The 13,135-nt window shown below is 38.2% G+C and overlaps 1 protein-coding gene across 1 annotated transcript in view; it reads right to left on the bottom strand.

Annotated features, from left to right (window-relative positions):
* The window catches only part of CFAP43 (cilia and flagella associated protein 43), a 104,655-nt gene that overhangs the window by 82,333 nt on the left and 9,187 nt on the right, over nt 1–13,135 (bottom strand). Inside the window, exons 4-6 of the mRNA XM_026494056.4 lie at nt 11,157–11,324; nt 7,919–8,069; nt 2,640–2,799 (exon numbers count right to left, since the gene is read on the bottom strand). Of these exons, the coding sequence (XP_026349841.3) occupies nt 2,640–2,799; nt 7,919–8,069; nt 11,157–11,324 (479 nt within the window). The remainder of the gene's footprint in view (nt 1–2,639; nt 2,800–7,918; nt 8,070–11,156; nt 11,325–13,135) is intronic.

The following is a 13,135-nucleotide window of genomic DNA, read 5'->3' as shown; positions in this document are numbered from 1 at the left end:
ATAAAACCAAACCTAACTTATTATCAAGCTGCATACTTAAGATTTGTACATTTTATGGTATGTAAATTCAAACCTCAGTAAATAACTAAAAATGGATAAATAGAAGGTAAAAAGAAAAAATGTTCTATAAGAATAATTGTTAGTAATAAAATATTGTCCTTGGGGAAAAGAACAAAAGCGTATTATCTTTTATGTAGATAAACCATGAGAACTATAAGATCAAAAGCTCAGAAAGCATCCATCAAATTATTTGCTTACTGTATACTACGTGCTTGACATTTTGCCAGATGCTAAGAAACATACTGTTCTTTCCTTCAAAGACTATTCACCTCTCAGCAATTCCTTCTTTTTCAATCCAAGTACCACTAGAGTCCAGGTTCTTATGACTCAAGGCATAATCTAGATGCCTGATGCTTATAGCCTCCGGCTTCTAGGATCGTCCTTTCTTGAATGATGGCTAAGCTAATCTGCCCGTGCACAATTCCTTTTGGAGTACATCCCTATTCAGAAGTTTTTGATGTCTGCCCGCTGTCAGCTGAATTGAGTATAAACATCTTAGCTGGATATTCAAGGTCAGACATGGTATGTATGTCCTTTTGTTCCCCACTAGCCCTGTGTAACACTCAATGCTCCAGACAGACTGGACCACCTTTTGTGTCTCAACCTTCCCCAGTTTTTCTTGTCTCTGCAGATACCATTGACTGAAACTCCACCTACCCTCATCTGCCTGTGAACCCATCCTGCAAGGGCCATTTCAAATGCCACCTTCAAAATGACTTAACTTGGCCTGTTCCCCTCATTTGAATTCCCACAGCACTTTGTTAAGTTTCCCTTTAATAAAATTATCTTAATCTACTTGGCTATAATTATCTACTTGTTTAGTTCTCTTTAATAAAATATAAATCCCTCAAGGGTAAAAATCATAAGATCATATATTTACCATTTATATCACCTCTGAGGCACCTTGCTTAGTGTCTTCCACATCGTAGAGGTTAGACAAATATTTATACTAAAGCATTTATAATATACCATGAAAATTATTAGGAATAGTATGGAAGAAGGAAATAGTAAACAATATAAGACTATATATGATTAAGTCCTAAATTGTGTATAACATATTACAGATGTGACAGCAGTTTGGAAATGAGAAACATTGCTTTCGAATTCATTTTACAAACACATATAGGCACTAATTTACTCTGTAGCAGTCTCTGGGATTAAACTTTGGAGCCAAAGGATGAGTAAAACATAGTTCTTGACTTCAAAGAATTGATACCTGGTGGGAAAGACAGACATGCACACAGGAAATTGTGAAAGCACAGGATGAGGCTCTGTTACAGGCTCTGTTAGAAGATATCCCACACAGGGGCACTGAACTTTGCCCTAAGGTTGAGATGACACCGTGGATGCAAGATTAGAGAGAACTTAGCCTGGAGGGTACAAGTGACAGTAAAGGGAAGCCATGGCAGGGGCAGGAAAGTCAAACCTAATGGCCCCAGTGAAGTCTAAGCCAGGGAATGGCAGCAGGAGTAGATGAGGGGCACTGTGCTGAGGGAAACTTGCTGTAGGAGGTGGTACTGAGCTAGAAGCTCAAGGATTCGGAGAGCAAATTGGCAAGGGAGTGAGCTAGGAGGCAGGTCTGTGAAATGACAGGAAGAAATGACCAGCTAGATCAGAAAACTCATCCTGGGGAGTAGAAGGAAAGAAAGTGAATGGAGCAGGTAGGATCAAATTGAGAGGGCTTGGAATCAAGGCAGAGCAGTCCTTGAATTGCATGCTGAAACGATCTTTAAGGACAGTTTGGCAGGGATGCGATGCCTGGTTTGGGTTAGCTATAGATTAAGGCCAATGAAGTCAGTCCTAAGGCTGCTGCAGAAATCACAATTTGTGAAATAATAAGAGGAACTGGAATGGAGAGTGCATTGGACAGACTGGGGAGCTTGCCCTAGCAAGGCTCCCTTCTCAAAAGGTCTACACCTAGCCCCTACCAAATGGACATTAGCTCTTGTGACTAAGGCCCAACCCTGGCCACAGCTGATGGGACCAGGAATGGATACCAGATCTAAGGAGAATAGATTATATTCTCTTAGAAATTCTAACCAAGGAACACAAAGGTAATTTTCAAGATGACAGTTAAAAGATAAAGTCATTGTGAAAAAAATGCCTTGAGAAGGGTGGAGAGCAGGAAAAGGCATAATTTGCTGATTAAACAGAACAGGCATATACATGGGAAAGGATACAGCATAGGAGCTAAGAACTTGGACTCTGAAGTCTTATTGCCTGGGTTTAGGTGTCAGCTCCACAGTTTACTAGTTACCTGAATTTGGGCGTTTGTCTTAATCTCTCAATGCTTCCATTTTTTCATCTGTCTCATGGAGATGAAAATGTATCTCCGTATAAAGTGTTCTGAGGATTACATGAAATATACAGAGTATAGCAAAATGCCTAGAGCACAGAACAGTCAATAAGTCCTAGCAATGAGGAACACCCACGGGATTTGGTAACTATGGGATAAAGGAAAGAAAGGATCAAAGATGGCTCTGAGAAGGAGAAAAATAGGGAACACGCACCCATCTTCAAGTGTAAAACCATCACCAATGGTACACTTCGAGGAATAATGAAGTAAAGCAGTTTCTCACCCTTTGGTACTGTGTCTTCTATCTTAGTAAGTAGAGTCACCTTCAAGGTTTCTCCATTAACCATTAAAAGATGACCCTCTTCACAGCCAACATAGAGGTCACTTGTTGGAGTCCAGCAATGCATAGATGGGTGAAGCGAAGGAAAGAGATCATCTTTAGGCTTTAGGGAAAGATTAGAAACCCTGTATTAAGACAGCATGCATGGTTTAAGAGCCAGAGAAATACCCAACAGAATAACTTCCAGAAAGAAACAAATGACTATGGACCTACATACATTCATTAGTCCCACCATTTGCCAAGAGCTAAGTGAATTCTTGTTCCATTTATCTCTATTTTAATTCAGTAAGAATACATAAGATGGTCTTGCCAGTACATTTGGAGTTCTAGTGTCACAGATTTTCATGAAAATTTTGAATAGTAACTTCTACACTGTTTCTTCGTAGAGTTTTTTGGTGTCTTGAATCTAAGAAAGACATTGTCTAGCTAAAATCACCCTTTTTGAGGAAGACTTTCATCAATGTTTCACCCTCCTGATCCTGCAGGGGGGTTGGATATGATTTTCCTTGAGTGTCTATGGAGAGATTGGCCTAGATCCTTAGCTTAGTTAGCTTTTATGGGAAATGAGAAGAGGACACTTGCCTGATTCTGGTGGCCTCTCTAATGTGGTTCATGAAACATCCTATGTGATTTTGATACCATGGAAAACTCAAAGAGAAATGCACAAAATCTATGGAATGTGCCTAAAAGAAAAGTTGGCTTTGGGGAGTAAAAATAATATGGACAAGGATCTAAGGCAAACTTTTCCTGTAAAGGAAGAGGCAGTTGAATATTTTAGGCTTTGTGGACCACATAGGTCTCTGTCACATATCCCTATTATATTTTTAAACGCCTTTGTAAAAAATGTAAAAGAACATTCTTAGCTTGGGGGCAAACAAAAGCCTGTCATGGCTTGTTGATCTCTGCCTTAGACTGTAATACCTCAGTGGCGTGTCCCCTAGAGCCTTAAATACTCATGTCTGGCAGGGGAGGGCCCCCTTTGTCAGCATGGAGCAGGTCTCCTTTTAAGTATAGGCCTACCTGCTCTCCTTCCTGGAGGTCAAGGCAGCTGCGGCAGCTTTTTAGGGCATGTGCTCCCCACAGCACTGATTAAAATTCTGAATTCAGAATATCATAATAACAGCACTCTTTCCTTTCTATTTAAACAAGTCAAACATACTAGTTTACTTACTTATTTATATTGAGAACATAACATTTAGTGCTACCTAAGCTTTTTGTTATGCTATAGCATTACTTAGAATTACATTAGCTATAACATAATGCTTTTTTCTTTAGGATCCTTACACCCATTGGAACAGAAAACATTTTTAATAAGCTATTGGCCAAATTAACAGAATTTTTAAATTCCTTGAGAGCTCCATGTTTATCGCATTCTTTTGATCACCTTTTCATTCATCTAACAAATATTTATTGAACACTTACTACATTCTAGGTACTGTTCTAGGCAGAGGGATGTAGCAGTGAACAAAACAGACAAAAAAATCCCTGCCCTCATGGGGCTTACATCCTGGTGAGAGGAAACAGAATAAAAATAAGTTAAGAAGTTAAATATATAGAAGATTATATGTTGAAAAGTGCTATGGAGAAAAGGAAAGCAGAAGTTGGGGAATACTGCAACTCTATACAAACATTTTTCCTTTAAAAACTCCTCAATATATGCAAGCCACCTTTCTAATAAATAATTATTCGAATAATGTATTATATACTACTCTTTTAATTTAGGACTGGTTCATAGATTCAAGGTAAAGCAGGTACAGAGCTGTCAAAGTAATTATTTCTACCAGATTCCCAACAGATATAAATTTGTTATGTAATTGATATTTAAACAAACATTTATTGAATGTTGGTTATGTACCAGGCATTGTGCCAAGTCCTAAGGGATCCCTCTTCTCAATAGGATGATCACTTGTTGAGGGAAGAAGAAGTATCAACAAATATCAGAATCAGAAAACATGGTAGGTTAAGCAAAGGGGTGTTTAAATATTGCGGGAGAATTGATTAGAAAGCACTTCATTCTTCTTGGAGGAGTGAAGGAAGTGTGGAGAGAGAATTATCATTTGGAATGGACCCTGAAATATGACTAAGACAAAAATCATACATAGCAGCAGTCACCATGATAATTTTTTAAAAGGATATTTGACTTTGGTCAATGATTGATCTATTTCATGCCCTCATAGCCTTGGATTGTTAGAAAATAAATTCTTGATTAATAACCTGGCCACCCTACGGGCCAAAAAAAAGGGGGGGGGGGAACCACCCAAAAGGATTAAACTGCTGCTGATTAATGACATTTTTGTGGTATCTAATTGAGAGCTGACTCATAGGGAAGAGTTACTCACTGAACGGCATTATTTAATCACCATTATTTAAAAGTTTCTTGGGTTGTCTTGATGCCATCTAACCTTAGGCTATATATCACAAAGGGACAGACTCTTACATTATGGCAATGGGTTCAAAAATCTTTTAAAAAACACACATATCTGGTTCTCACACCAGTGGATCTATGTGTATGCAACAGAAGGTGAAGATTTAAAACTGGATTTTTCTGGCCTTATTATGTTAAATTAGTATTGTGTTTGACTTTTCTTACTTTAAGATAAACCTGGGCTTACCTTTCTATTACTCTCTTTCATCAATAAATATGTTCTGTGCCATTTAAAAATGAATGTGATATAACATGCATCATGTGAACAGAAGCAATAATTTTTAATTCTAAAAATTTTAAAAGAAAAATGTGCCAATAGTACTATTTTAAAATATTTGTTGATAACACCACCTCATTGTTTAGCTCTCTGGAATCATAAATCAAACATTTGATCACTTGAAGACCAAACATGAAAAATTAGAATCCAACTTAATATTATTGCTTTAAAAAATGCAAGTATCCAAATATGTTTCAGAATACTTCAGTTTATAAAAGGAATTCCTATTTAGTGAATTCTGTTTAAAAAAAAAAAAAAGGTAGATGGAAAAAGAAAACTGGACACTTGAGATTAAATTCATTATCTTGGATCCAGTTTCTGTCCAGATAACATCTGCCTTTGATTCCCCCATGCGACCGCTAGATACTGTTTCCCATGCCTTAAACAAGTTGTGTAATGCGACGCAGGCCTATTTAAAGGCCTATAGCGTGCTATAGTGTTAGCTACGAGACATAATGGGAGTATTTAATGTTTGTGATTTTGTAAAAGTCCATAACCTGTTAATTTTTAAGACTGTTATGTAGATCAGTTCATTACTGATTTCTCTGCCATTGGTTGGTACACAGGTCACATGAAATGTCATTCAAAGGAAGGAATAGAATCGAGACATTTGAGATCTATTTTTGGTTATGCTTTCACTCACTGTATAGACATTAATCAATGTTTTCGCTATTTTCCTCACCTTACTTATCTATAAGATGAAAAAAATATTGGAAAAATTAATTTCTAATGTAAAAATAAAGTATATGGCTTTATTAACATTCCCCATGTGATTTTAAAATGTAGAACTTTAGTATTAAATTTGTTTTCAGAAAAAGGTTAAAATGCACTGATTACAAAAGTCCTAGGAAACAAAGATGTCTGTTTATTATGAGCATTTTAAAAAATGGTGACTCCATATTTAAGTATTTAAAGAAGGCATTTCATAGCATTTTTCAAATGACAAAGACAGATGCCTTAATTTTACGTATTTTATGTGGGGTTCAACCTGTTGTGCAAAATGTGAAAGATGAGGGCTCCTACAGAAATATACGGCGGAAGAAAAGATTCTAGATAGTTGAAAATGTGGGTTCGTAGGCATCAAATACTAAACACAGAAGCTTTTTTTTTCATGTTGTAAACCTTGATAGCTGATCTGCTTGTATTTACTTTGCTGCCCCATTGTGGCTGAGTGTGGTGGTGTTTCTAAGGCTAGGATTTGTGCTATCAAAAGGAATTGGTCATTGTCTGTATTTAAAAAGCGAACAATGATCATCCTGTAGAGGAAATACTAAGAGCAGACACAACCTTTTCTCTTGCTTGCCAGAAATTTTTAATAAACTAATTACCACACTGAGTTATTTTTAACATCTATAGCTTAATTCTCTGCAGTGGCCAAAATATTTGGGAGCTTCTACTTCCTTTATCCTTGGCTTGGAGTTTTAACACAAATATTAGCATAACAGAAGTTGAAGAGGCTGAGCAGAATCAAGCTCCTCACAGTTTCCCAAAGGACTTGCCTGTGCTCTCTCTGCTCCCTGCCTACCCTTGACCTATACCTGCACCTCCCCCTCGTTTACTAAGCTGCAGCCATCACAGGTTTTCTTGGTTCCTCAAATACACAGATTTCTTTCCCCCAGGGCCTTTGCACATACAGCACCCTCTACCTGAACACTCTTGACCCTATTTGTAGCACTGAGCCTCCTTGTCCTTCAAATCTTAGGGTATGTGTTGTCTCCCCAGCGGCCTTCCTTGACCAACATATGTTAATCTCTTCCTCACTTCCACCCTCCTCCCATTTATCCCATTACTACAATTATCACATTTTGCAATGATTTAATGTATGTCTTTACTTTTGGTGGTGGTGGTGTTGTTGCTGTCTCCCTGATACAATGTAAGCTCCAAGGGTAGGGGTTATGCCTGGTTGGTCATCATGTGATCCCACTGCCTAAGACAGTGCCGGCCACACAGGAGGAGCTTGATAAATATATTGAATGAGTGAGTGTGTAGCTGTTAACAAACTCCCGTTTGAAACTTTCTTCCACTATTTTCCATGGCCGCCACCTTCTCTCCTGGATTTGTTCCTACTCCTGTGTTCCTTGTCAGAGTCATCTTCTAACTCTCGATTCTTGGCAAATCAGTTTCCTCTCTGGCTCTCTCCCCTGACACCCTGACTCTCCTTTCTATCATCCCTCCCCCACTCCAGTGCTCCACTAACCCTTCTGTGGTAATGACTCTGGTATCGGTGTCTTCAACCCTACCTTCTCCACCCCCGCAATAGGTCCGCTTGCCCAACTTCCACCTGGCATCTATAACCCCAAATTCAGTATGTCCAAAACTGAAATCAGGTCTGGGCTCCCTCTTTCCGTTATCAGTGCCATCCTTCCAGTTAACCAAACTCGAAACTACAGAGCCTTCATCTCTTGTCATCTCCAGGGCTAATCTGTATTGCAAACCAGGATGACCCTCTCTATCCTGCATGTCTCAAGGGATGATTTTGAGAATCAAATAAGCAAACAGGAGGAGGTGCCAGGTAATTACCCTGAAAGTTTCTGCCTCTTCTCCTACTAGCCCAGCAATGGCTGACACTGGGAGCACAGGTCCATAGATAAGATCCTTGGGCAATGAGGTGGGGAAAATGACATCTGTTTCATTAAAAAATGACCCATCTTCCATAGGTAGTTTTATTGACCTTTAGAAAAAAGAGAAATTAGAATAATCAGATGAACAAAAACTAGTCGCTGATATAACTACTACATGTTGGTGATAAACAGGGTGGGGAGGTATTGTAACTTTTAAAAAACAAACAAGTAAACAAATGAGATAAATGCCAAAGAGTAAATTTAAAAATATATATCACAAAAGGACAATAGTGCAGTTATAAATTAAGTACATAGGAATTTTCAAAATTTTTCAAAGTTAATATCTAAAGCAGGAATTATACATTTTTTTTTAAGATTTTATTTATTTATGTGACAGAGAGAGACACAGCCAGAGAGGGAGGGAACACAAGCAGGGGGAGTGGGAGAGGAAGAAGCAGGCTTCCCAGCGGAGCAGGGAGCCCGATGTGGGACTCGATCCCAGGACTCTGGGATCACGCCCTGAGCCGAAGGCAGATGCTTAACGATTGAGCCACCCAGGAGCCCCAGGAATTACACGTTTGAACACCGGCAGGACCAGGCAAATGAGCTGTGGCCAGGTGGGGGACTGTAGCAAATGGGAAAGTGTGTTCCCTCCTAAAGGTGTTATAGGTGCCACTCAGTTCCAGCCAAGAGGGTTTGTTGAGAATTCTGGTTCCAAAATTTCAAGAAACTATCATTATCTGGATATTTATGAGAAATCTCTCAAATGTTAAAATTTGACAATTAGTTCAAATAAAAATCAATGTGGGCCAAAATAAACATATAGATCTTCCTTGGTTTATGATGGGGTGATGTCCCAATAAACCCCTCATAAGTTCAAAAAATCCTAAGTCAAAATGCATTTAATACCCCTAACCTACTGAACATCATAGCTTAGCCTAGCCCTACCATAAACGTGCTCAGAACACTTAATTAGTTGGGCAAACTGCATTAGTTGCCAACTCACAGTTGGACACAATCATCTAACACAAAGCCTATTTTATAATAAAGCATTGACTATCGCAAGTAATTTATTGAATACTATAATGAAGATAAAAAACAGAATGGTTGTAAAGGTATAGAGTGATTGTCAGTGTATAGGCTGTTTACCCTCTGACCACGTGGCTGATGGGAAGCTGCAGCTGCCACTGCTTAGCATCACGGGAGAGTATTATAACACCTATCTCTAGCCTCGGAAAAGGTCAAAATTCAAAATTTGAAATACAGTTTCTACTGAATGTGTATCATGTTGGCATCACCCTAAAGTTGAAAAATCTTAAGTGGAACCATTCTAAGTCAAGGACCATCTGTATATGTAGGTTGTATTCAGCTACCTTTGCAACCTCTGATAACAAGAATTCATTTTGGGGGCACCTGGGTGGTGCAGTCAGTTAAGCATCTGAGTCTTGGTTTCAGCTCAGGTCCTGGTCTCAGGGTTGAGAGATCGAGCCCTGAGTCTGGCTCTGTGCTCAATGTGAAGTCTGCTTAAGACTCTTTCTTCCTCCATCCCTCCCCTCTCAAATAAATAAATAAATCTTTTTATTAAAAAAAATTCATTTTCAAATCTACCATATGTCTACTTTTAACCCATAATATGGTTATAAAGGGGTGTTTGAAGAATTCACATCTTTATGCATTAAATTCAAATTTTCCTTGGTTATGTTTTATGTATGATAAATAATTTTTTAAAACTATCATGTAAAAACAGTATCTACTATTCAGAATTAAGTCTTGAGTGTTTTCTAATAATGCTTGCTTTCTAAACCAGGACAATCCACTCACTTTGCCTCTCACTTTAGTTGCTTATAGAAAAATCACAACTCAACATTCAAGGCAAGCAAAAGGAGAGAAGGCTGGGATAAATTATTTGCCCACCTGGCAAGGATAAGATAGAAACATTACCCATTTTATGAATGTCTCTGCCTAGAGACAGATTTGAGTATTCACTGGGTTCTTATAAAAAAGAAATTAAGACACAAAGAGTACTGACCAAAAGAAGGTGTCTTTTTTAGGGTTCTCCAGTTAGACAACTTTACATTTTTCTTAAGAAGGCAACTTTTCAAAAATTGCAATTTCAAGGATATACATGTCCAATATCAATGTAGTCTTTAACTTTGTGGAATACACTGAGAATGGTCAGTTTAGAGACACCTTGAGTCTGAACTCTCTTTAACAAACACACCATTATCATCAATCACCAGGACACTGGTCATAAAATTTCTTTTTGACCCAGTTCTATTTAAGCAAGTAACTCCCATGACCCCACTATATGCAACTACCCTTCTGTTTATAGATCATGTGGCTGAAGGAATAATCTATATGCTTTCTATATCTAAAAGTTTTTTATTTTTGAGATTCCAATTGGGCATCAAAGTAATAGGATCAAAATTCATAACTATCCTTTCTATAAATAGGCATGTTTTGAAATACCAAGAGCAAATCAAATTCTGGTAAATTAAACCATGTTGGGAAAAGATTGAGGACGACTTGATATTTAAAAGAAACTCATTTGGGGCACCTGGGTGACTCAATCGTTAAGTGGCTGCCTTTGGCTCAGGTGATGATCCCAGGGTTCTGGGATCGAGCCCCACATAGGGCTCCTTGCTCAGCGGGAAGCCTGCTTCTCCCTCTCATGCTCCCCCTGCTTGTGTTCCCTCTCTCCCTATCTCTCTCTGTCCAATAAATAAAATCTTAAAAAAAGAAAAGAAAAGAAAAGAAAAGAAAAGAAAAAAGAAAAGAAAAGAAACTCATTGAGAAATTAAGTCATATGGGGTGCCTGGGTGGCTCAGTTGGTTAAGCATCTGCCTTCCACTCGGGTCATGATCCCAGAGTCCTGGGATGGAGCCCTGCGTTGGGCTCCCTGCTCAGTGGGGAGCCTGCTTCTCCCTCTCCCTCTGCCTGCCACTCCCCCTGCTTGTGCTCTCCTCTGTCAAATAAATAAATAAAATTTTAAAAAAAGAGAGAGAAATCAAGTCATAAAGAATCCTTTCAAAATGCAAGCAACCACTGCAAGGTAATTACATATGTTGAAAGATGTTATAACATAAGATGTTTAGTATGTACATATAAAGCCAGTTAATTCATTGAATTGATGCAATCACATTACAGGAATGCAAACTAAAACCACCACTTTGCCGTGTAGTGAGACAGTCTCTTACTTTGCTTTGAGATGATGCTCCTGATTACTTCTCTCAATGGTCCACACAGTCACCGCACTTGGACTTGATAAGCACAGCTGGTGCCAGTTCATAGGGTTAAAAGTCATCTGGCTTACATCCATACCAGGTTGTGACTTCTTGCACAAAATGACACCTAATTCCCAGTTCCTTAGAGGGAAATTATGTTTTATAAAAAATAATTCATTTGAATTTCACATCTTGAGAACATTTATCTAATTATTTGAAAACAATTTACATAAACTGAGTCTTAATTCACAATATAATTTATTTAGTCCATGATGTTAAGTATCAAATTTATTAATAATTATGCTTATCATTATACCCTTCTAAGAAGCAAAATAATTATGGGTTTTAAAAATATTACTCCATCTCAACTAATCTTTGACAAAGCAGGAAAGAATATCCAATGGAAAAGAAGAGAGTCTCTTCAACATATGGTATTGAGAAAACTGGACAGCCACATGCAGAAAATGAACCTTACACCATTTCCTTACACCATACACAAAAATAGACTCAAAATGGATGAAAGACCTAAGTGTGAGACAGGAATCCATTAAATCCCAGAGGAGAACACAGGCAGCAATCTCTTTGACCTCGGCCACAGCAACTTCTTGCTAGACATGTCTCCAAAGGCAAGGGAAACAAAGGCAAAGATGAACTACTGGGACTTCATCAAGATAGAAAGCTTTTCCACAGCAAAAAAAAAACAGTTGACAAAACCAAAAGACAACCGACAGAATGGGAGAAGATATTTGTGAATGTCTTATCAGATAAAGGGCTAGTATCCAGAATCTATAAAGAACTTACCAAACTCGACACCCAAAGAATAATCCAATCAAGAAATGGGCAGAAGACATGAACAGACATTTCTTCAAAGAAAACATACAAATGGCCAACAAACACATGAGAAAATGCTCAACATCATTCAGCATCAGGGAAATACAAATCAAAACCATAATGAGATACCACCTCACAATAATCAGAATGGCTAAAATTTAAACAACTCAGGAAACAACAAGGTGTTGGTGAGGATGCGGTGAAGGGGGAACCCTCTTATACTATTGGTGGGAATGCAAACTGGTGCAGACACTCTGGAAAACAATATGGAGCTTCCTTAGGAAGTCAAAAATAGACCTACCCTACAACCCAGAAATTGCACTTCTACGTATTTGCCTCTCATGGCTAATCTCTGGTTGCCATCATTATGATCTCTTAATCAAATCTTCAAATCTGCCATATTTTCTTTGACCTCAGAGCATTTGCATGTGCCTTTCCTCTGCTTAGAATCCTCTTCCTTATCTTCTTCACAGGTTGGTCCTACTCATGCTTTAAGTACTGTTACAGGTTGAATTGTGTCCTCCCCCAGATTTATATGTTGATGTCCTAACCTTCAGTACCTCAGAATGTGACTGTATTTGGAAATAGGGTCTTTCCTAACTTAAATGAGGTCATTTAGTGTGGACCTATTCCAGTAGGATGAGCATCCTTATAAATGCAAAGGAGAAATTTGGAGACTGATCTAAATACAAGCAGAACACCATTTGAACATGAATACAGTTATTCACAAGCCAAGGAGAAAGACCTGGAACAGATTCTCCCTCGTAGCCCTTGGAAGAAACCAACCCTGCTTACACCTTGATCTTAGACTTCTAGCCTCCAGAACTGTAAGACAATAAATTTCTGTTGTTTCAGCCATTCGGTTTGTGGTACTTTGTTAATGGCAGCCCCGGCAAACTAATCTATCCATGAGTAGGTGAGTGAATAAACAAACTGGTATATTCAGTCCATGAAATAGAAAGGAATGAACTACTACATATGGCAGCAAAAGAGAATTTCAAAATAATTATGTTGCATGAAAAAAGTAATTATGCAGCATAAAAGACAGACAAAAAAAAAAAAAAAAAGAGTCCATAATGGATGACTCCCTGGACATAAAAGCCTAGAAAATGCAAACAAAT

Source organism: Ursus arctos, unplaced genomic scaffold, assembly GCF_023065955.2.
Source record: "Ursus arctos isolate Adak ecotype North America unplaced genomic scaffold, UrsArc2.0 scaffold_7, whole genome shotgun sequence".
NCBI classification, from domain to species: Eukaryota; Metazoa; Chordata; class Mammalia; order Carnivora; family Ursidae; genus Ursus; species Ursus arctos.
This window is presented reverse-complemented; position numbering and strand designations above follow the sequence as displayed.